At 41.7% G+C, this 23006-nt stretch overlaps 1 protein-coding gene across 2 annotated transcripts in view; it reads left to right on the forward strand.

Moving 5' to 3' along the window:
• Positions 1-23006, forward strand: part of LOC100744556 (acetylcholine receptor subunit alpha-like 1) — a 149212-nt gene that overhangs the window by 41750 nt on the left and 84456 nt on the right. For both annotated transcript variants that reach the window (XM_012394318.2, XM_033324844.1), the window contains exon 2: positions 7819-8094. In XM_012394318.2, coding sequence (XP_012249741.1) covers positions 7837-8094 — 258 coding nt within the window. In that variant the 5' untranslated portion in view covers positions 7819-7836. The remainder of the gene's footprint in view (positions 1-7818; positions 8095-23006) is intronic.

Here is a 23006-nt window from a genome sequence, read left to right on the forward strand (position 1 = left end):
CATTGAGGAAAGCTGCGAAGATTTACAAGTGATAATTTTTGACATTCTACGCACATTCCTAGTTTAATGTTATCGACTTCTTAAAGAAACAAAGTAGAAAAATGTCAGGACGAAAAGGGACGCAAAAATAATTCCGCAACTAGTTGGAACGTGAAGATTTAACACTCTAAAAACGTTGGACAAAGTCGAGCTCATTTCAGAGTCTAGTACGTGCTCGAAAATGGCGGTCTCGGTTTCCGTGGTCACACGAAAGATATAGGGACGACGTCACAGGACGTTTTCCATTGAATCGACATCCCTCTGGAGAAGCCTTTCTCATTGTGATGCGGATGTACGTATATAAAGCGACGTCTTGAATTAGTTTATCCATATGGATTGAGATCGTCGTTGGCGCGGGTCTCGTAGATCACTCGGATTGCTTTCCATTGTGCGTTCTTCGTTCGACCCACGGCCATTCTCTCCAGTTTGCATCTGAATGCCTCCGTTCTCTCTGCTTCTCGGCCATTCTGTCAGCCCTTCTCGTACGCCCGCTATTATTGAATTATCCTACACTTGACACGCGAATGCCGTTTTCAACGATTCACCTGCTTTTCACCCGTCCGCGCTTTTTCCCCCTTTGGAAGATTTTTAATACGAGAACCAGCCGGGCAAAATGGCAACCGTTAACCGCGTCGCTCCCGTCACACGTCTACCAACCAACCAAACAACTTCTACGAAGACGATTTTACGAATTCCTTGGAAACTGACCGATCGCTGATCACAGCGGCTATTTCAACTGGCCATTATACCGCGTCGTTTACAAACTCGGAACCGAAACAGCCTACTAAACTTTTCAAATGGAAAATCTATCGGAATCGGGTAGACTGATCAAATTTCTGACCTACGTTTGTTACGCTTTTGGTTAAGCTACAATCGATCGGGCTTCAACGTTATTGTACTTCGCTTATGAACAACATGACATACTTAGTAAAGTATCATACGCGAGATTGACCGTTTATCGTTCATCGTCGTAACGCCGACAATTACACGGATAGTTAGTTTCTCGTTTGAACTAAATAGGGAAGCTCGTCAACCGTTGCTTCACCCGCAGCGCGAACGAAACGATGGAAAATGTTGGCGTTAGCAATTCCGCGTCATTTGAACAATCGTAAAATAGAGAATCGTGCGAACGTTTCGTAACTGCGCTTTGCCAGCTTTTCGAACTAATTACACCGCTCTTCTTGAGCTTAGTTTTTTTTATCAAACGGCCGAGGAGGATTAAGCCGCGTTTGGCGAGCGTTCATTCGCGACAATTTATGCAAGAACTCGCGGTTGCCAGACTTTTTGCGAGTAAGGTTCGCGTTCCGAGACGGTAAAAAGTGTCGGTCATTAGGAGCAGTGAAAATGCGAGCTAGTGGAAAACCGTGCCAGCTTTGCGCGTTCCTGTTGTTGTTTCCACGACTTCAGCTATCTGCGTCTTGACTGCGAAATTCGACTACGTTGATGATGATGAAGTGTGAGATCATACGAAGTGCTTTCCTGTTTTAACGTTCTCATTTTTATTAAAAAAAGTACATATATGTATATGTGTACACGTATACTAAGAATACCCTGATTTTAGTAAGAAACGCAGTGATCGACTTAGATCGTTAGAAAAACAATTGGCTGATAAAAATTTTAGATCCTGTTGCATGGCGATCCTGAACATACAATGCAAATCGGATGATACATTTTTTCGTTGAAATTTCGTTGCTCAAAATCTGAATCTGATTCGTTTAAATGATATATCGTAAATATTTATGAAAGCAAACAACGATAAATACCATAAATAAATTAATGGTACGACGATATTGCTTGAAAATGACCTGTAAACAGGTAAAAACATAATGATTATACATGTGATACACGATATACGTTAATGTACATAATTAAGAAGCTTTTACATTCTAAACTGAATATAAATTAAAGACTTAAATAATTTTCTAATAATTATTTCACTTTCTAATTTACATATTCGCATAACTATATGTCTGTTCGCAAGCTTAAACGTGTCTCGTGTTTTCACAACCGTCGTTGACACACGGATATTGTAAAATAAAACGTTTCCCGAATAAAATCGTAATGCGAGTCGCGAGTTCTTGTCGGGTATCGTATTCTGGTCGATGGGTCGCTCGATCACAAAACTGGAACACTTGGTCGATGTTTCTGTCGCGCACGGACGTTGCTCTTGGCTCGTCGATTAATTCGCGACGCTGCGCTGTCCAGACCGGTCATATTTTTCCGGCTGTAATTTCCAGCTGAATCTTCGCTACTTTCGTCGCTCCTATCGACGATACGGAACTATCATCGATCGTAAACTGGCTGAATCGGCGTGTTCCCTAGTGTATCGGAAGCAGGGTGTATGTATGACTAGCCATGGCGATTCATCCATCCTCGATTTATGTGAAAAGCTTTGTTCCCGAAGATTTGCTAGAGATAGACGCAGGAGAAAATTGATTTTTTTTTTCATTTAATCCCTTCCCTCGAACGCACGCGCGATCTCATTCGTCTATCTAGTTATGTGTATGTGTATACGTATATGTAGACACGCACACATCTAGACACACGTCCGAACAGAACAAATACGCACGTGGTAGCACATCGTTTTGGTCCTTGCAATCTCCAATCCTCCTACGTTGTCACGCGTCAAGCGGTACACGATCCATAACCTGCAAAGCTCGAGGGAGAACCGCCCCCGTAAATCTGGTCGGTGCTCTAAATTAAGCCGCGTCTCGTCAGTTAAAAAAGAGTACACTGACTGCCTTATAAAAACGTTGAAAAGCCTACGGCAGACGTTGATTTTATTGTCGTGTCGTTTACATCCCGCTTCCTTCACCCACACCCTAAGTCCCAACCCCTCCGTTTTTGTGTTCGCCCGTGTCGTTTTAATTAGCCGACCCGGTATCCCTCGATGTCCTGCGGTCAGGGGGAAAGTTCGTTCGCCTTGGGGCAGCGCTCGTTGCCTTGCTTACCTCTTCACGCTCGCTCCTCGTTAATTGTTACAATCGATAGCTCATTGTAATTCCAGCGGAAACTTGGAAGCATACTTTACGGCCGTGTGTCTGTATCATTCATGTTAGAAATTCAACGTTAGAAATTCAAAGGTCCGCTCTCTGATCATTTGGAAAGGCCACTCGTATTTCACGGTCCTCTTTCTACGCTCTTAAGACGTTTATTTTCTTTCCAGTTTTTCGCGCTTTTCCAACAGCCACACCAGCTAAAACGAAATAGAGGGTCGGTCCAATTAATGCGCCAGCCGAACGTGTATATAAAAGCTTAGTTAGCGACTGTACGTGGCGCGAGATTCGATTAGCCCAGTTGCAACGCTCGAGCTGCGTCGTCGGGACACTGAACGATGACGACGTGCATTCATACAGCTCCATTGCCACGTCTGCTTTCAATAAATGCGCGCAAAGTTTCCGTGAATGTAATAAACCGGACGATTACTTGTTGTTATCCGTTACTGCTAGCTTGTCTTCGATCAGCGCTTAAACATTTATTTTTCATCGTTTTAGAAGATATTTCATCTAGACATTCCTAATTCCATCTCTTCCTTTTTATACCTACCGTGTCATACTTGGTTTAAGCTCGAATCGAAATGCTCCATTGGCGATACTTCATCGAGCTGTAACATTTTTCACAGCTCTCGGCAGCACGGAATACTCACGTTATATTACACATTCCAGACTTCGCGTCTGGTGTCGTTCGGATCAAAAATATATCTGTCATATAATCGACGGCACGATCCATCCATTCTGTACCCTTCGATCATCAAGGAAATGAACGTTCCTGAAAATATCGGAAACTGTACTGTAAACTACATCGCGCGTTCCCTTACAAATTGCGAGCGAAATTAATCGGGCAACGATCAAGGCTTGCCAGTCATCCGCGGCGAAATCTTGCGCGACTGCAACTGTGACGAATTACCAATAAACCTGGGTTTCGTGTTTTTCCCTGATACATTTCATTCGTTCGACGAATAAACCGGTTGTCACATATTTTTCCATTCACCCTCTTGTTCACCACGATCGATACACAAACACATGGAAGCAAATCCTCGTAATTATTTCGTAGTCCCGACAAGATACAGGGGATAACGATGGCTGACTGATCCAGATTGATGAACGTGTCAACCAGGGCTCATTATTGATTCCATTATATCCGTTTCCTTATGTCGCAGACGGCCCGATAGCGCCAACTACTCGATCGACTACAACCTGGTATCGTTTACCCTGGTTGCTCATACAGTGTACGAACGAGTGTCGTCGCAATGGTCGATTTTTCCTTCGCGTTTATACAACGGATTGCTTGTTAAACAACATATCTGCTAGGTCACTCTGTGCTCAAGCAAGGTATGAAGTTGTCTTTGGGCTTTGCTGCAGCTGGAGCAAGAGTTTACACAAAGTATTAGGTCGATAGCAGGCAGATTTCATTTTCCTTTCTGTAGCTGTTGCACGAAGAGCGCGTGCGCCTCGTAGATCGGTAAAAAAATAATCTACTCTTTTAGCGTAAATAATACGAGTTATTAATCAGTTTGGGTCAATTTGTACGCGACACACATCTTAATCAACGAATCCTATAAAATACTTAAACGCAGGTACGTTTCGTATTTCTTTCACGTCAATAAGAACTGATCTGCTCCTAGGAAGAATTAATCCCTCTTTCGATAGCAGAGAAAGGATGAAAATCGGCCTCTGACTTCTAAATTATTCCTCGCGTGCGCATTTACCATTTGGACAGCTAAGCAGGCATAAATCACTCAAAGTGTGTCGCTAGAGAATCGTGGAATGACAACGATCCCCTACTAAATTCCCGTAAGTATATATCGAGTCGTGAACCCGATACCAGCCACCCTCGTCCTCCCAAGAGATTGACAGGGGACGATAAACTCGAAAACTACGCTACAGGGTTCGTTACAAGAACCGGGCTAACGAAGGGATCGTCAGGGGCGAAGAAGGTGCAACGATAGGGAACGAAGGAAAAGCCAGGGATGTACGGAATTCCGGTGTAATTAACTCGGTGGCCAGAGGCTGGCTGGAAACGAATGGGATTGATAATGACCACAGGGTCGTCTTATCTGGCGACCCGACACAGCCCAGATAGGTAGAAAGGGTCCCGTGAGGTTTCTGACCGACTTGGGTCGTCTTGGCCCAGCGCCATTTTTCATTTTCTAATACGTGGAAATAGTTCATCAGTCGGTCGACCGATAAAAACCAGCAACCGTCGATAAAAGTTTTTCGGCCTGTGGCTCGCTATTGACCTTGCCGTTAGTTCATTCTAAAAATATCCGGACGATGGAATTATTATTATTCGTTTAATCTGTCGTGTGTCGTTCGAAGGTGTTAGAATTTCATTGGAAAGTTTCGCTTGTATATTTGTAGATTTATTTTGAGATTTTTATAAATTGCAGATAGTTGATATTACGCGTGACTGCCTTTGTATATGTACACATTAACATAATTTATTTATATCGAAGATTTGATCGATAAATTATTCTAATAAATTATTAACAAAGTTGCTGTTATCGGCTAATGCATCAATTCGAATGAAACGATTTTTCGTATATCTGGTTAGTTAAGCGATACCGATAACGATATCCTGACAATTTTATCGGTGTGCAATCGTGCGGTTTCGTTTCACTTTTCCATCAGGCGCCCACTCGCTACGTCTAATTACTGTCGCTTCGCGGACACGCAAAATGCAAATGACTGCGGGAGAATCAATGAATCGACGCATTTGGGTGCATTAGTCAAACGTTGATACGTAATGTCAGCACGCGCGTGTCCTATGTTGCGTTAAAATAGAAGCCGATGATTAAATGCGACGCTCGGCTTTGTAAATTTTCGACAGAACGCGGAAATACGCACGTTGATTTCGCGTGCCACAGCCGCTAGCCGAACGAACTTTTCCACGAATAAAACAGATTCTTTGACGCTGTATAAAAATCGACATCGAAAGAAAAATAAAAAAAGAAAGAAAGACAGTAGTTTTCCATTAACAACACGACGTACAAGTATGTTGAGAGAGGAATGTTTGTCAACGTTTACGAATCTCAAAGAAGTTATTTAGCCAGTGACTGGTTTGTGAATACGTCATGTCGACGAACGAAACATATCACAAATGCATAATTTCGTACGTTAAAGTTCTTCACCGATGCGTTGAGCGAATTCTCAACGAGCCGATCGATACCACGCCACTATAAAATCGTAAATACAAGGCTGGTTCTTGCGGATGTGCAGTTTGAACGGGCACCGATTGTAATTTTATGGCAGACATCAATGAAACCGTTCGTATCCGGGGGATGGTATTCTCTGGATGGCGCGCGGTGAAACATATAAATTTCATTTACATAGCGATAGCGAGTATACCTTTTTACGTAATTCATCGATTAACCTAATGGCGAAGGAAGCGGCGGACGAAATCAAAATCATTTATCAATCTGTCACGAGAAAAGATAATGTCCATCGATATTCCGAGTTCTTGTTACTTTTTTTTCACGTTGCGAACATTTTGACTGGCACGACGATAACGTACCAACACTTTGGCCGCGATTGACAAAAATTGAAAGCTGATGCTCTCAACGTGCTCGCGTTAGGTTCGAGCTCATTTATATTCAGAATCAACGAAGGAACGTGGAGAAATGTAAATCGCCGGATAACGCGCGAAAGTAGCTTTCCCAGGCATATAGGTACGCTGATAATGGCCGCAGGTAGGTCAGCAACGAAGCGATAAAAGTTGCTCAAGAGGTTCCCTTCCCCTCCCCTTTCCTTTCAGCGACACAACAATGCCGTTGAAGCCCTCCTTTATGGCCGGTTACGCTCTTCTCCACGGCTAGTAAATGACTTCGTCTGGCAACCAACTTACGCCTTACTATGTACTATGATTCGCTTGAAAAGTTGACGTCAAAGCATTATGAGATGCCGACAAACACGTGTCTTCTGCGCACATACTCGGTGTTCCGTAAAGACCGTACACCCGCTCCACTATGTCTCAGGCTGTTGTCACTAAAACTAATTGTTCATCAGGCAATCAGGAAATTTTCCTCTTTAGCGGTAACTTGTTTTTTTATTTGTAGGACTTTAGAGAAGTCGCGCAGAAAGTGAAAGATTTAACAACTGCTATTCGAGTCGAACGTGTATCTATTATATACTCGGTGGAAACGATATAGAGCGGTGATAAATTAAAGGATTAACGAGAGACACTCATTGATGTAGCTGCGCCCAGAACTGTACGCGTTTTGTAAAAGCAATTTGAACCTTGAACTGCAAAAGACATTTGCATATTGATATCCTGTTTACAATATTTCATTAAAAGGTATTAAGTTTCTGTCCTATACAACTTGAATCTGAGCAATCGAAACGTGTAAACTTTATCTCGCCGTTAATTCCACGATCGAGCGACACTAACTCACCAAAGCATTAGGTTGTCCGAAAAGTTTCTTTCGTTTCATGAGGAAATAATAGACGCACAACGCTTTTTGTTTCATATTATTTCATCGAATCATGCACGATCCATTTTGTTCTGTTGAGATAAACACCGCGACATTTTACAGACTTGGTTTCACGTTTGTATGAAAGTGCATTGTTGTAAAAAACACGTTTGCGAAAGAAAAACACTTTTAGGACAATCTAATATTTTAATATTTATGAAAACAAATTTTGTCGAATATATTACGCGTATTACACGAAATTTTTAACGTTATAACGTTTTCAACTACGGTGCAACAAAAATATATGTCTGTATAACTGAAGAAGATGGAGGAAATGAGTAACATTTAATGTTGAAATACTATGATTTCAGGGGTGGACAAGGCGTACGATGCTTAGGGATGCTTGGTCGAACAACGGTGGGAAAGGCTGGTGGCGATGGTGGTCTAGGTTGGGCGGATTGCTGGCGATGGCGACGGCCATTTCCTGTCTTGTTGCTCCGTTTCCGGGTGCCTCGGCCAATCCGGAAGCGAAGCGTCTCTACGATGACCTGCTGTCGAACTACAACCGCCTCATCCGGCCTGTTGGCAACAACAGCGATCGCCTCACTGTCAAAATGGGACTACGCCTCTCCCAGCTCATCGACGTTGTGAGTAAACCCCACTTAACCCATTATCGTAGCGCATGAATAGCGTTAGAAACTATAGAATCGGTGTAGAACGCCGGCGAGATATGTAGAACAAGAGCGGTGGCTTCTGACATCGGGTTGTTCCCCCTCGCCAGGCCTCGATTTCACCCTGCGCGGGTAATTGCTACCCTGTCTCGTCACGGTAATTTATTAAGTCCTGCAGTGGAACGTTATTTGTAACGGGAAATTTATTAGGCAAATACTGTACGCCCTATACAAATTAGTGATAATGCATGGAGAGGATATAGCAAGAGCGGGGAAAACGATCGCGAATGCCTGTGGGAACATCCGCCATTCGAAGCGCCAGTTTTCTAAGGAGGCAAAGGATGTTTCGCGATGAATTAGAAGGACGCGAGTTAACCTGTGTCTAGAGGACACCGATTATAATTATCGATGGTTGAAATATTTAATTTGCAAGGTCGCTTTGATGTAATATTCGCTTTTTATTTAAAATTCTCTCCTTGTATACTACATCGAAAAGCAAATCATCGCTAAATCTGAATTTTTCGATATTTCAATTAGAAAAAATTAAGCACTCGTTTTTATAATCTTTGCACATGGACCTTGCGGTCTTGTTGTATTCGCCTACGTTGCAGTATCCTGCACACACACAATATTCTATATACACGCATACATAATAATTTCTATATACACAATTACTACGTTATTTATCATTATTTATAATTTACAAGAGCAGTACGATGAATTTGACGCGAAGAAAGCACGAGATAATTGTTCTCACAGGCAACTGGCGAACGTTGCATCGCTAAAATTCGCCATTTCCTTTCGCGATTCAGGCGCGTTTACATTGGATCGTGAGATCCACACCGAGCTGCAATACTTGGTCGAAATTCGCCGCATCCATACATAACCGGGTGCTCGGAATATTTGTTTCTGCATTCTCGTCGAACACGATCGTTCGGCAGGGAAGCGTTCGGCTAACTGGAAATTCGTTCGGAGCCAACACGCACCGAACTGGCATGGCGTATGGATTATGCAGCAGATACAGGCACCGATACACCGCGCGTCCACGTACTTGCGGTGATAAGTTGAATTCCGGGAGTTTCTGCCCGGAACCGGAACTAATTTACAAGCGGTTCGATCCATAGCACTTGAGCCATTAATTGCCATAATCTGATCGCAAGCAATCAATCGTGTCTCGGCTCGAGGTTTGCCGGATCTCGAACGGCTACCTACACACTCGAGGTCATCTTCTCGACGGATCAATGTGCTACAATTACGCGATTGTCTATCCCTTCCTTCTTGTCATAGGTGACCATACCCTCCTCCCATTTCGCCTCCGCGGCCGCATTGTCTCCTTGGTTATTACATTCGTGTTACATGCTTATGCAGTTTGGTTCGAATTTCAGCTGTAATTACCCCGATCACGGATGTCTATAGACCAAATACGTGTTCACCTCCGTTCAAACTATAATTAATTTGTTATCGGTTGGCCAGCCGGTTTGGCTGACCGTCGCGTTGGCTGTTATCAATGGAATATCAACACTGTAATTTCACTGCGACCACTTTCCACTGCGGATTTGCTTGGCACGCGCTGGGACTCGGCAAATCTCGTTTCGTACCTGCCCGTGGCTTGCATGCCGTTTCTTTTCTCGGTGTAATCTGCGAGGAGAACGTTCAAAGGATCGTTTGATGACACAAATTTTGCGATTTTTGGTATGTACACTACTGGAAATGTCTTTTGTATATTAATGAAACATTGTAGTAGGACTTTTGTCATTTCGTTGACACGCTTTGATATTCTTCGTCACATACGTGAAAATTGTAAAAATGCAGATGTTTCTTGAGACGATCGTAATTTCGATTCAGACCGAATATAGTTCTTGGCCTGGTGGTCCGATCGTATTATGATTCGCAAGGTGAGTGGTTCCGTGTTATAAGAAGGAAGATTAAAAGTGGAACGAACTGAATTTTAAACGCGTGAAAGTAGTTTTAGCTGTAGAAACAGAGGACTAATTTAGAAAAATAAAAAGACAAAGTCGGGATCATTCGATAGGGTGGAGCGTGGTTCGATTGGAACCACGAGGTCTCGAGTTGGAATCTCCGTACAGCCGAGATTTCTTTCTTTTCCCAATTTTATGGCTGATATTGAGAGCAGAAAGCGAACGACATACACAAAACCCGTGAACGCTGGAAACTTGAAAGAAGCAAATGCACGAGGCAGGTAACAAGAAAGTTGAAAATATGCAATACAAAAGAAACACGCAAGAAAGACGCTTAGACACATCGTACAGTGGTTGCGTATGCAATGGAAAAATTGTTTCGTGCGAAGGAAAATTCCGAAGAGGGCGTTGGAAAATATCCAATCGTAGAGAAGAGAAGCGAAAGAAAAATATTCCTAAAAAAGATCTCTAGCGACGAATTAGTTGCAGAAAATGTATTTTGAGTGCATCGTGTCTATTTCGCGTGGAATGCATCATGTACGTACAATGTTTCTGGAGGAAAATGTGCAGGAAGCGTTAATGGACACGCTAAACTGCATGCAAAGCAGCGCAGTCGCGGAAAATAAATTCCCCGTCCTAAATAGAAGGAAGATGAAATCTAATTGTCGGCCGCGTGTTATTATAAACTCGAAAGCGACAAAGCTCAGCGATGTCCGCGTTATTCGATTAAATCTCTTTATCGTTGTTTGCGCGGCGCTTGCTGTTTCATGTGGCGTGCCGGCCTATGCAATTGAATTAAAATCGATCGATGAAAATGGCGCACGTTTCGTTCGACTGCGATCACTGCAAAAAGTTTATCGATAAAACGATGAAGCAGAACAGGCAGCTTCCAACCACGTGTCTCGAAGTTAAAGGCGGAGCTAATTTATTTATCGATCTAAGTAATATCTCGAACCTATTCAAAGATCGTTTAAAACCGTATAAAGGATAAACGTCAGTGGCATGTGAATGACGTTCGCGAGTTACGACTTGGCAAGCGTCGAGTGCGGACCTTCCGCGAGCTTCTCACGAACAGTAATTATCACGTGCAACTGTGTGCATTCGTCGACTCCTTGAACTTGCAACCACAGTGCGAACACAGGATTTCAATGACACTCGACCGGTCCACGCTTTGTTGGCTAATTCTACTTAGAAGCCGTGAATCGACAACGATGCAGCGGCAACAAGCCTAAATTACCCGAGGTGGTCGGGAATGTTCGAACACAAAATAAATTTCTAGCCCACTGGACAGAGAAGGATTTATTCCGAGCGCGAACAACCACGGTACGCGCTGCTTTATACGAATTACCATATCCACGTATCGCGTAATAAATAGACAGAGAAAAATTGTATCAGAATTGAAAAAAAAGAAGAAAAAGAGGAACATTTTGTTGGTACGTATCGAGGCAATTCGGGTAACATTTTATCGAGACGCGAATTTCGATATCTTTATGTAAAACGGCCGGAATACTCTGATGGAGTTTCCTTTAATGAAAGCCCGAGATCGTTTAAACGAGCGATAATGAATTAATCGCTTTCCAAGCGATAAATAGTTTGTCGGGAAATTTAATACTCTGAAATTATCGGGAATTTACTTTCTCTAGGCAAGCGAGCGTTTTTGTTGAAAAACGTCGAGCCGATTCCGTTTGATTTCCCCCCGGAGAACATAACTTCTGAGTATTTCCGAACAGTTTAATTAGTTCGACAAGAGTCAGAATTACGCGAGGGTGATGTAACGTCGATTTAAACGATCGAAATTGCAGCTTGCAAGTCGACAAGAATTTTCTACACGCGCGATATCTTTCCCTACGTCGCGAGTTTCATGCAAAATATTCAACGTCGTCGGGTACAAACGGCTCGTTAACCGCGTCTCTCGCCCCCGAGAGGATGGTGAAACCCTGATGAAGGATAACGTGTCGGCTCGATTGCATATTTTAATAGCGATTGCGTCGTAAACCAAGGAAACCGAGGGGAGACCGGCGATAACCGTCACCATTTGTATTCTTCGCTACGAGCGAACGTAAAGAGGCCACGCGTGCGATGCAAAAAAAAAAAAAAAAAAAGGGAGGATTGCACTCGCGAGTTAACGACCGGTAAACTAGACGACATGCGAAACCCATTTGGTAGAGAGTTGCGAAGCGATTAAAATAACAGAAACATCGATGCTCGATGGTCGTGGGACGCGCGTACTTCCGAGGATACGGTCGACTCTTCTCCTCTGAAACGGAATTCATAGTTCGCCATGCTTATTGAACGTAGCGGCATAAAACTTCCGAGTACGGTCCTCTTGGATCAACGACGACGGCGAATCTCGTCAAATCGATTCTTAGCATCGACGTTTCCTTCTTTCAGCCGGCTAGTTTCTCGTGTCACGCAACAGCCAACGCCCACTTTTCACGGCTGACGAAAGCTTCGCAATCCGATCAATAATCACAGGCTAACCGGCCAATTGTTTGGCACGCGTAAGTGGATACACGTTTAACGGTAACGGGAGAGAAGCGGCAGCTTTCCTTTCGATGGCGCACACCTTGAAACAATGAAGGTGTCGACTGCTTGACTGGGCTGGCTTAGTACCCCCTTCGGTTAGGCAGACACTCGAGCGAAAGCTCTTTGATGAGAAGCTGATTTTCGAGTCGAGTGCGATTCCCCGAGTTCGCTTCGTGCACACGCGGCTTTTGTGCGGGAGGCTCCTTGTCGGATTTGCTGGATAAGGACACTTTCAAGTATACAGACACATCTTCCTGCAAACAGACTTGCTTATATCTCATACGCTATCAGAAACCACTATCCTTAGAGTACATATCAAATAATTATAATACATAAAAGTACAAGCACGACACAATGAAAAGCAACGGAAAGCAAACAATTCACCGTTCAACGATTAATTCACACGCTTTAGGCAAATTAAGCGCGTTAATCTCAAACACTCGATTCTACTGCGGCCCTGTAAGCAAAAGAAGAAAGAGGCGAAGAAAGAAGAAAATAAAGCGGCGAGTGTTTCATCAGAGGCCGTCTAAAGGATTCAATGATAAGGCAACTTAGAAAGTCTGTAGCTTAAACTGAGTCATAGATATGTATATTGGATGGACGACTATGGCTATTTTAATATAAATGTCGAAGGATCACAGGAATCTTTAGAATCGTCCCTGGAGTATAACGTGGAGGATCCTCGAGAAGAGTTTGCAAAATCTCTCGAAGGATGCCTTTGCCAAGACTCGGCAAAATAATGCGTATGGAAGTCTAGCAGGCTGCATCGTAAAGGCGAAGAATTTAAAAACGTCAGGTGGAATGAATTGAAGAGGATCTCGTTGAAGGAACGATCGGAGGGGCGAAACGAGCGGCAACGGGTTAACGTATGTGGCAAGTGAGCGGACCTGGTCACAGAGGAATGATGTCCCAGAAGAGCCATAAGAGGAGTAGTGACTCTCACAGCGTAGCAACGTCCAGCCATTATTTACACGGCCTCCTTTTCAAGGGAGCATCTTCTTGAACTCACGGTGGTTCGCCACGGGACAGCGGCCTTCGACTTTATAGAGATTTACGAGCCACGGCCTGGGCGAGATTGACTTTTAGCTAGACAAGTAGCGGCGCCATGAAATCACGGACCTAGCTATTGTTTGTATTGCGAGAGGATTTGCGCAAAGAGCACACGAAACCCTGAGCGAAAGAAGTCTCCGTGTGATCGGGCAAATATTGTCGTTTCATATGGCTCTCGGAATTTAGAAGCCGGGGAAAACGATAATTAAACGCTCGATCGTCCAGTGAAAAGCGAAAAATCCATAGCTCGAGTATGGGTGCTATTTGTTTCACCGATGATCCTGCGGTGGAATTCCATCCATTAACCAATATTTGTAGAATCAGTGGACTCGAGCAAGTGAAATTGTGCAGTTCATACAATAATATATATATATGAACTATTTAGAAATCAAACTGTTCAACTTTATTTTCTGAAAATTCCTTGATTGCAATTGTATACGCGTTATTAACGTTCTGATCCTAATTCGCGATTCGATCGCAAAGTCGTAGCAGAGTAGAGTGGAGGTCCGTTGAGTAAGAAGCGGCTAATTCTGAAACAATGGGCGTCAGTGATCGAAGTGATCCAATTAAATCGAGCATTCCGAAACAGGTGTAATTGAAGAGCACGTACGGTACAGAGTGGAAGGGAAAAGTTAAGTCTCGTCGAGTTTAAGCTGCACAGGGAAACGATTTGACGGTTCGAAGGGCACACGACCCTTCGCTGTTCTCTTCGTTTCTTCTAATTAAGCCGAAGCTCTGGCTATCTTGGGCTGGGAACCGAGGAGCTGGGAACGAAGGACGAGAACTAGCTACGGCTCGATTCTTCTCGCGCCATTTTAGACACGAATTGCGCAGCTAACTAGTGATTATGACGGCCAGTTGGCTGGTCGAGAGCATTTTAATTAGATACCCAACGCTGTCGAGCTCGCCGCGTTTAATTGCACGACGTTCGACGTATTTTTGGACCAGAATTTACGACGATTCGTCGTTTCTAAGAAGCGAGCGAGCACCGTTGCTCGATGGATGGTAGTTTAATTAAACGTCGTATAATTGGCCGTATTCAGCGTTTGATTCTGTTTCCTCGGAATTTAGGGAAGAATTGCCAAGTTGATTTCAACGATAATTACCAAGACAGTCTTTCTTATTTAATATTCATACGGTTTTCAATCGCCAGATAAAAAAGAAAATTCGCGGCTCGAAACTTTTTGGTCTTGTCGATTAGTCGGCACGATCTCGACGATTTTCTAAATTAATCTCCGCATTGATCGGATTACTTGAATAGAATCGGCATGCCTTCGGGTAAACAATTAAGCCGAACCTCTGTTGTCGATCGCACAACGTTAACGATGCAGCTGCGGAACTTCGGTATTTCGTTCCGCTAAATCGAATGGGCAAATTACGCTTCTCGAAGGAGTTAAATTGAACGAGGTAAACGAAACGCGCCGTTTCCCATTACACGAACTCGTCGGGAGAGGGGCGGATTATACACGGCGGAACGATACAATGCAAATAAGCGAGATCGCGCTATTACGTTTTGCTTCTTTTAGCGACAGTTACAGAATGGACCACCACGACGCGACGATTGAAAAATACACGCTGCCGTTTAAAAATATTGCATATTCAATTGTAAAAGGAATACGTACATAGCATAGTTTTTTAAATAAATAATTCAAATTTATAATGCGTTAATATAAGTTTATATTATATATAATATAATAATATAAGTTTGTGAGACGGCAGAATGTATCGCGTATAATTATTAATTTGCCCCTAATTTCTGCGTTTTGATAAAATTCATATATTGTTAGAACAAATCTATCTAAAGTATCCAAATACTTTTGAGCGGTAGTTTGTTTGCACGTGATATAATCGATATGGTCTGCAAGAATCTTCGATGATTACTCACCAAAAGAGATTGTTTCGTTAATTTATCTAGAGATTTGTAATTACTTCGGTAATTATCGGAGAAACGTTGTTTAATTTAAAATAACCGATATTCCACGTGACTAGTAGCTGCTGAACGGTTGCGAAAGGAATTCTCCGGAGGATGCTGTCGAGTAATTTTTTAACAAACTCATTTCGTATTTTTCGTTATTCTGTTTTCAGCACTTCAAAAGGCTAATTTCCATTTTTCACCTTTCCTTTACTTCTGCCTTGCTCTGAAACATTCTCTATGCGTTTTATAATACTCAGGCGAGATTCTCTCATTATTTCAGAATTTTTACAGTAACATTTAATTAATCCATCACGGACCAAGTAAAACGAACTGTGCATCGTCGTTTTTTCTTTTTTTTTTTTTCGATTTTCCAAGCGATAGAAGTTTGCTTGTAGTTTATCACCAGGCATCGGCTCCTGCTTAATTTCTTCTTTTATCACTGTCAATTAGCTCGAGTTTCATCGTGCAATTAGACGACGCGAACAAGTTTCTCGCAATCCTTCTCAGTCGGAAAGCGAAATACATCATCGCGATCTAAAGAGACAGTCGCGGTGCTCGGTTCTTAAGATAGTGTTACAGGGATCGCGTTACTCCGTCGTTATCAGTCGCTTCGCGATAACGAAGACTTTTGCTCATTAGGATCGGGTAGAGAAACTTCCTTCCTAACGATTCGAACCTTCTTACGGTGTGGTTTCCTTGAACACGGTGTCGAATAATGGCGTAATTTAAAAGTCCTTTCGAGAAAATGTATTTCTCAAATGTTATCCTAAGTTTATATTACTTGCCGCTGCCAGATTATATAAATGGATTTGAATTTTGTCGTCCGAGATGTTATAAGTTGGATTAATACTCATCCAAGCGACTTTAACACTAAAACTACCACACCAGTAAAATTGACTGGTTTTACAATTTTATTTTAAAATTCCTACTTCATGTTTTCCTACTTTCCGCAATGATGTAATGACTTTCGCAACGATAACTAAAATAATAATATAATGAATTTTATTTTGCTTTCTATGTATTCAAACTCAAAATAATTTTGGATCAAGGCTACTTATACCAATACCAGTCAAAATGACTGGTACTTGTCAAAGTGTAAAAGAGTCCTACAATCTGTTTATCGAGCCCCAATTAATCAGTTTCCTCGTTTTGTACAACTTCCCACACGTTTTTAAAATTTTTACTGCGTATCATTCAACATGACGAGTTCAATATGACCGATCGCTAAATCGCTAGATGCTAACACTAGAAATACCACACCAGTCAAAATGACTGGTTGTACAATTTTATAAATGTGTCAACCCTCGTTTAGGGATCATGGTCCCAGGTACTACGTAACATGAAATTCCTTTTGTAAGCAACACGTGATATGGAATTCCTTCTGTAAGAAAGTAATAAATCAATAAATATAAAAATATTCTATTATTACGTATTTTTTAAAGACCAATCGTTTTGACTGATTCTGGTAGAAATAGTTTCGTGTTAACTATCGGTAGTTCTAGTGTTAATCATCAAAGTATTACTAGTATTGTCGTTTGTCATATATATATATCCTTTATCATCAGTAGATTGTGAATATTTATACAAATTTATATTTTTATTTGCGCGACTAAAGCAATAGCAGTTTGCCACAGTTTTGATTCGCATACGAGATATTCTGAAATATGGTAACTTTATTTTTTGAATTTTCTGACGCTTCATGACCGGAAAGAAATATTTTTCTTTATAGAAGACGAGCTATTGATTTATCGATTTTTCTACTTGTGGCTTTTGTATATTCCTATATGGTAATATACATTTGATTTATTTGTACAGTTTTGAATTTCTCATAAACGCATAAAAATCCACTTTTTATACCATCGTCGTCATCATCAGTAATTTTAACGATCTCGTAACTCATTCTCTTTTCTAATCATTAACCCTTTGCACTGCTATGTCGTGTGTGACTCGATATCAGTTATTCGTTATCAGATACTCGTTATCAGAAGCTCCTTTGTCGAGTCGCCATTCTTTCATTTTTTTGTGAAACGTGCGAGAGAAAAGCAGGATTGCATCCTGAAGAATTGTTTCAAGATATATCATACACTTAAAAATTACAAAATACAACAATAGTGTGAATAAAACTGGTATTTAAGTGAATTTGCTTTTTCCTCTATTTATTTAAATTGCCTTATTTTTTAGTTAAAGTAAATTTCAAATAAAAACGCGTTGGCAGCTGCTGCTAACGAAATTGAAATAAATTTCGGAGTGCAAAGGGTTAACTTTGCTTTATAGATCGAACGAAAAAGAGATACTTTTTAAGATACAGATTTTTAGATAGTACGTAAAGTTCATCGACGATGTCAATAATCTCGATGCCGTCATGCAAAATTTAATCCATGGTCTTTGAAAATTGTTTCGTCGAAGTTACGTGTATCCAATAAAACTTGAAAATCCTCTTACGTTAGTATCGCTTAAAACGAGCCAAGAACATTCGATCAAAGTTCATGAAAGTTTCCAAAATATTGTTCGGAACCTTGTCATTCCCCGATCGTAGTTTCCAAGTCAATTTTAAGTTTCACGCGGCGACGGGGATAGCGTAAAATTTGCATAAAATAGCCAAGCAAAGGAACCGCCATCGAAGTACTTAGATTCACGTCTGCTAATGTCGTATGAGTGATTGCCAATCATTCGACGTCGGTTAGAATCGCGTGAAACGGATTTCATAGCGAGAACATTGCGTGTTTAATATTATCTCGAATCGATCACAGTTGAATCAATTTCAGTTAAAATAATTGCCATTTAAATATAAAATAATTTTCATTTTTTTGTATTAAAGGCCCACTTTCTTCGCAGGTTTATAAAAATCAAAATTTTGTCACTGCTATCGCTTGCTCTTTGAATCCCGCAATTATATTTCTCCTGATTTTCTCCTTATCGTTATACATGCTGCTTATTAAAAGATTATCAGAGGATACTTCCATAGAGCTTAATATTATCTGAACCGTATGCAGCCGAAAATTCACTAGATTGGTGGTTACGAACGCTTTAAAATATTCAATGTATCGATAACGATCTGCAGCAGGAAATTCACGAATATGCTTCTAAATCACCCATAATTAACAGCCAGCATAGTCATTTCCTGCCTTATTACCGACCTGAATAATTCAATTTCCTTCAATCTTCATAGGTGACTGATCTCGGATTAATTGCGATGATTAAACGCGCGATTCGCATAATTTCTGACACTGCATACGCCGAGACGACCGTTGGACAGATTAGAGAACTCTTTAGCCTGGAATAAAGTTAACGCGTTCCAAACACTTTGCATAACTAACTACTACTATGTACGTCGGTAGACCAGGATAGAAGTACTCGAACGACGAAATTGTTCCAAGGGAAGACAATCGACAATTTCGGTGAGTGGTCTTTAGTTTTAGTGGAAAATCGATAGACCAGGAAATAATGTTACTTCTTGCAACAGCCTTGCTTGAATAATTATATTTTCCTGTAGGTTTTCACGGCCGACTAACCTCTGAGTAATTATGATAGTTAAGCTGGCAATTCTGGCAATTTCTAGCAGAGAGGATATTACGTTGCAGCCTGGTCGCGTAGTCGAGTGGTTTTCATACTTGAGTCGGGATTTCCTTCAGAAATAAGGAAACCAGGTGGTCGTTTCTCCAGTTTCAGATACTCGTCATCGGGTTAATCATCTTCCTTTAATTTATTTACAGAAAGCTGGATAAAAGGCTATCGATTAAAAGCCTCGAGACCGGATTGATCTGTTCTCGACTAATTAAGTTTCGTTCAGTTTTCACGAGAACGCGATGGCCGATAGGATCGAACCTCGGGGATTATGCTCTGCGTGTAATTAAGTTCCGCATAGCTTTCGCCGAATTTTCGATAATAAAATCCCTAATACGATGATCGTATTAGTAAGTTCACCATTTATACTGGAAAATTTTCGCTTTTCTAGCTAGTGGCTCGGATGATTCATCGCGCATTCAAAATGCTATGAATTAACATTGTTCGCGATAATTATAACTGGCGCAACTTTGCTCTTCAATCAATTAACGAATCCGTAATCGAGGTCCATCCATGGTTCAGCTACTTGCGAAGTTTGAGTAAAAAGTCCAGGATCAGCAGCAAGAAAGTTTGATAGCAACCATCGGTAGAATGGAAGGATGTAGGTCAAATGAATTGGTTAATGATTCTTCTGTCAGTTCCCACATCGATTTCTCGCCAGACGCCTTTAAAACTATCACCTGTTAATGATATTTCCGCGACATCGAGGAACAGACGATCGCCTGCTCTGATAATTTCCATCGAATCAGGTTACATCGGAACAGTGATCGATCGGTGGAAGTTTGGCCAGTTTCTTGGATAAACTGACTCTCCGTTTGAAGAGTCACTTGTCTCGCGATCTCTCGTTCGGAGGCTGGCTCGGACGTCGTCGTGGAACTTGAGCGATTTCGCTTCGAGTGTTCTCTATTCCCCTCGCTTCCTATCCTCTTGTGAATCGAGTTTATACAAATTTCCGTAGCTGGAGTTTTGCGAGTTTCTATAAACTTAACCCCTTAACTAGGGATGACGAGTTCATTTGTCGTTGGAAAATGCATCTGCAAGACGAGTTAACTGGTTGCGCAACTTTGAAGACTGTGCTCACCAGATATGTACAATGTGTGCTTTCGGTAAACGAACTGCCCGGTTGAAAGGTTAAAGATCTCGACGACTCGGTCCGTTGCGTAAAACAGAACGAAAATCGAGAATTCAAAGTGAACGTGATTTTTGCCTAACGTCATTCGGGAAAGTTGTCACGCCCCGTAATTAGCTCGAAGAATCTTCAGTTATTCAGAACAAGTCATAAACACGTAGTCGCAACCGCCAGCGGAATTAAAATTTTTTCAAGAGACAATCTGAAGATTTTTTGTGCGACCGGGTAGCAATGAGGCGGCAGGGCAGAGATCGGTGAAACCGCGTGTTCGATAGTTTAGAAGTTATCGGCGAACGTTCTCGGAGCATCAGTAATTTCCTGTTAGGCGAGCCTCCGTTGAAACCAATCGTCGACACGCGTCGAAAGGGAGACGCGCATCCCACCGGGTCGCATCGAATCGAGGAAACAAAACGGTTGCTTGTGCTGGCCGCGGCAGCAACAATGCACGATCGATATCTGTTTTCGGCGCGACGCGGCTCAGCTTTCGCGCATAAGGTGCGCGAGTTTACATGCGGCCCCGTACACGCAAATTGATGACAGTACCGACAGATCGACGCGGATTCAACGCGACGAGTAATCGCTTTCTCCCTTGTTACCGGCCACTTCGGGTAATTAAGTTCCCTGTAGTTTTCACAGGCGAATAGCCATGGCCTGGTCGGGATCCAATTGCCGTAACTACCGGCCGCAACTCTTGTATCCACCCTTCGAGTATCCAGCGGTTCCGGCCACGCGGAAATTAGCTGCGCGTTATACGGAACTCCTCGCTCTTCTTCATTTTTTCCGCCCCACGGCAACCGAGTTTCGATTCCAACTCCACTGTGTAATTGTTTTAACAATGGAACATAGACGTGCTGTTATTTTCTGTGCAGAGATGAAAAGATGACTGAAACTAGGGTAGCTACAGATATCATGTAAATTTACCTCGTTACATACATAGTGATGTTATGTAGCCGATTGCTAGCGGTTGAAATTCGTTCACGTTTATTTCTTCTTTTTTCCCCCTCAAACGATAATGTACGGTAAGCCCATCTTTTCTCCGAAAATTATTAGGAAGAGGCATGGAAATTTTCGTTACCGAACAGAAGTGTCATATCTAATAATTGGATATAGCATGACGAAGGAAGCGTACGGAATATGTATATCGAAACCAAGTCCTCGAGACCAAATCCTTCCCATTTGCATACAAATTCTGATCGTACCGACTATACTAGCAGGAAGATAAATTTGGTTATTCATTGTGTAATAAGTCAATCCTTTCTCATATAATCACGAAGATAAGATATATGAATTTTTGTTACTAACCACAGTTACGATTATATTTAAAAAATGTTTAAGTAATCTGGAAATGTTTGTAGAAGTTATAGTATATCTACTATCTATAAATATATATTTAGCAGAAAATTAGCATAGATATATCGTTGCTCTAGTTCTTAACTGTTCTATCTCCACTAGTTCGCAAACTGAGAAAACCGAGTTTAAAATTCATGAAGTTAAATATTATTGTGTGGGGTTGGGACTTGAAATAATATTTGTTATTTTTCAACTAGATTTTTCATCATATTTTCATAAATTTGTATTCTTTATACCAATGAGACGTATATAGGTTGGTTAATTACATTTTCTTGAAAAATGGAATTAGAACAGTCAAGCACTAGGACGACGATGTAGTGAATGTTAAAAATGACCTCACTAAATATCGAGGCTTATCCATATAATGGATAATCCACTGTGTAGACTTTCGTGACCCCGTGAAATATACATTTCTACTAAATACTCTGTTGTACACTTCTATGTGCATTTTTTAATCCGTTTCAAATTTTACCGACACAACTACGACAATTGCATCTCATTACCGTGGCGATGAAATTTCAAATTGTTTCATGTAACACGCGTAATGTATTCATAATTGGTCTCTACAACTGTTCGAATACTTTCGTAAGCTAATGTAAATACTAAATAGAACGACGTAACTTATCTCACTATTGATCCAGTGGATGTTACCAAAAAGTAAACGACAGAGACTCCAGAAGAGAAGTATGAAAGTTGCAGTCAGATACAATAAATTAGAAGAGAAATAGCTAGGGATACGACTTAACGTTGCAACCGTCAAGGCGAATGGTTCATTTCGTAAGTTAAGTTGTTGCCTCGTACGACCAAGTCAACTGGTGCGCAACAGAACAACTAGAAACTTTGCCGGGTATGCTCGAAGCGTCTTGATCTCGTCCCTGGGAACACGAAGCAATAGAACGATCCAGGTATTACATGACCAACATCCGTACTGGTTGAGCTGCCTCTTCAATTCTACCGGCTTTGTCATCGAGCCTAACGGGAACGTTGCTTCTCTTTATAAGCGTCATTCGATCTAGCGTTGCCTTGTATCCCACTGCTACCGTTCCCTTTCATCCGACGTGCCGGTGACCCACAAGTCGGAGTTATTATCGGTGCCCAAAGGAATAGGCAGAGAATGGAATTGTTTTCTGTGCCATTCGTTCGATGCTGCGTCTCGGAAACACTTGCACAGCTGCGTACGAGAATTCTCCACCGAGATCAGGTTATTCAACTCTAGTTAGTCGAGCATACACTGTGCATTTGAAAATCTTGCTCGATTTATACTTGCATTCTTACAATCGGTTGTTGCTACAGGTTTGTTTATGCGAGTACTTGAGTGGGAAAGATTACGCACGTCGAGACACGCGTCTTATTTCACTTCTGACAATTTTAATAATTCGTCTAAATACCTTTCTTTTCGTATCGTATTCGAATTAAGTGGAAAATATCACGCAAG

Source organism: Bombus impatiens, unplaced genomic scaffold (assembly GCF_000188095.3).
Source record: "Bombus impatiens unplaced genomic scaffold, BIMP_2.2 scf_0080, whole genome shotgun sequence".
Lineage (NCBI taxonomy): Eukaryota > Metazoa > Arthropoda > Insecta > Hymenoptera > Apidae > Bombus > Bombus impatiens.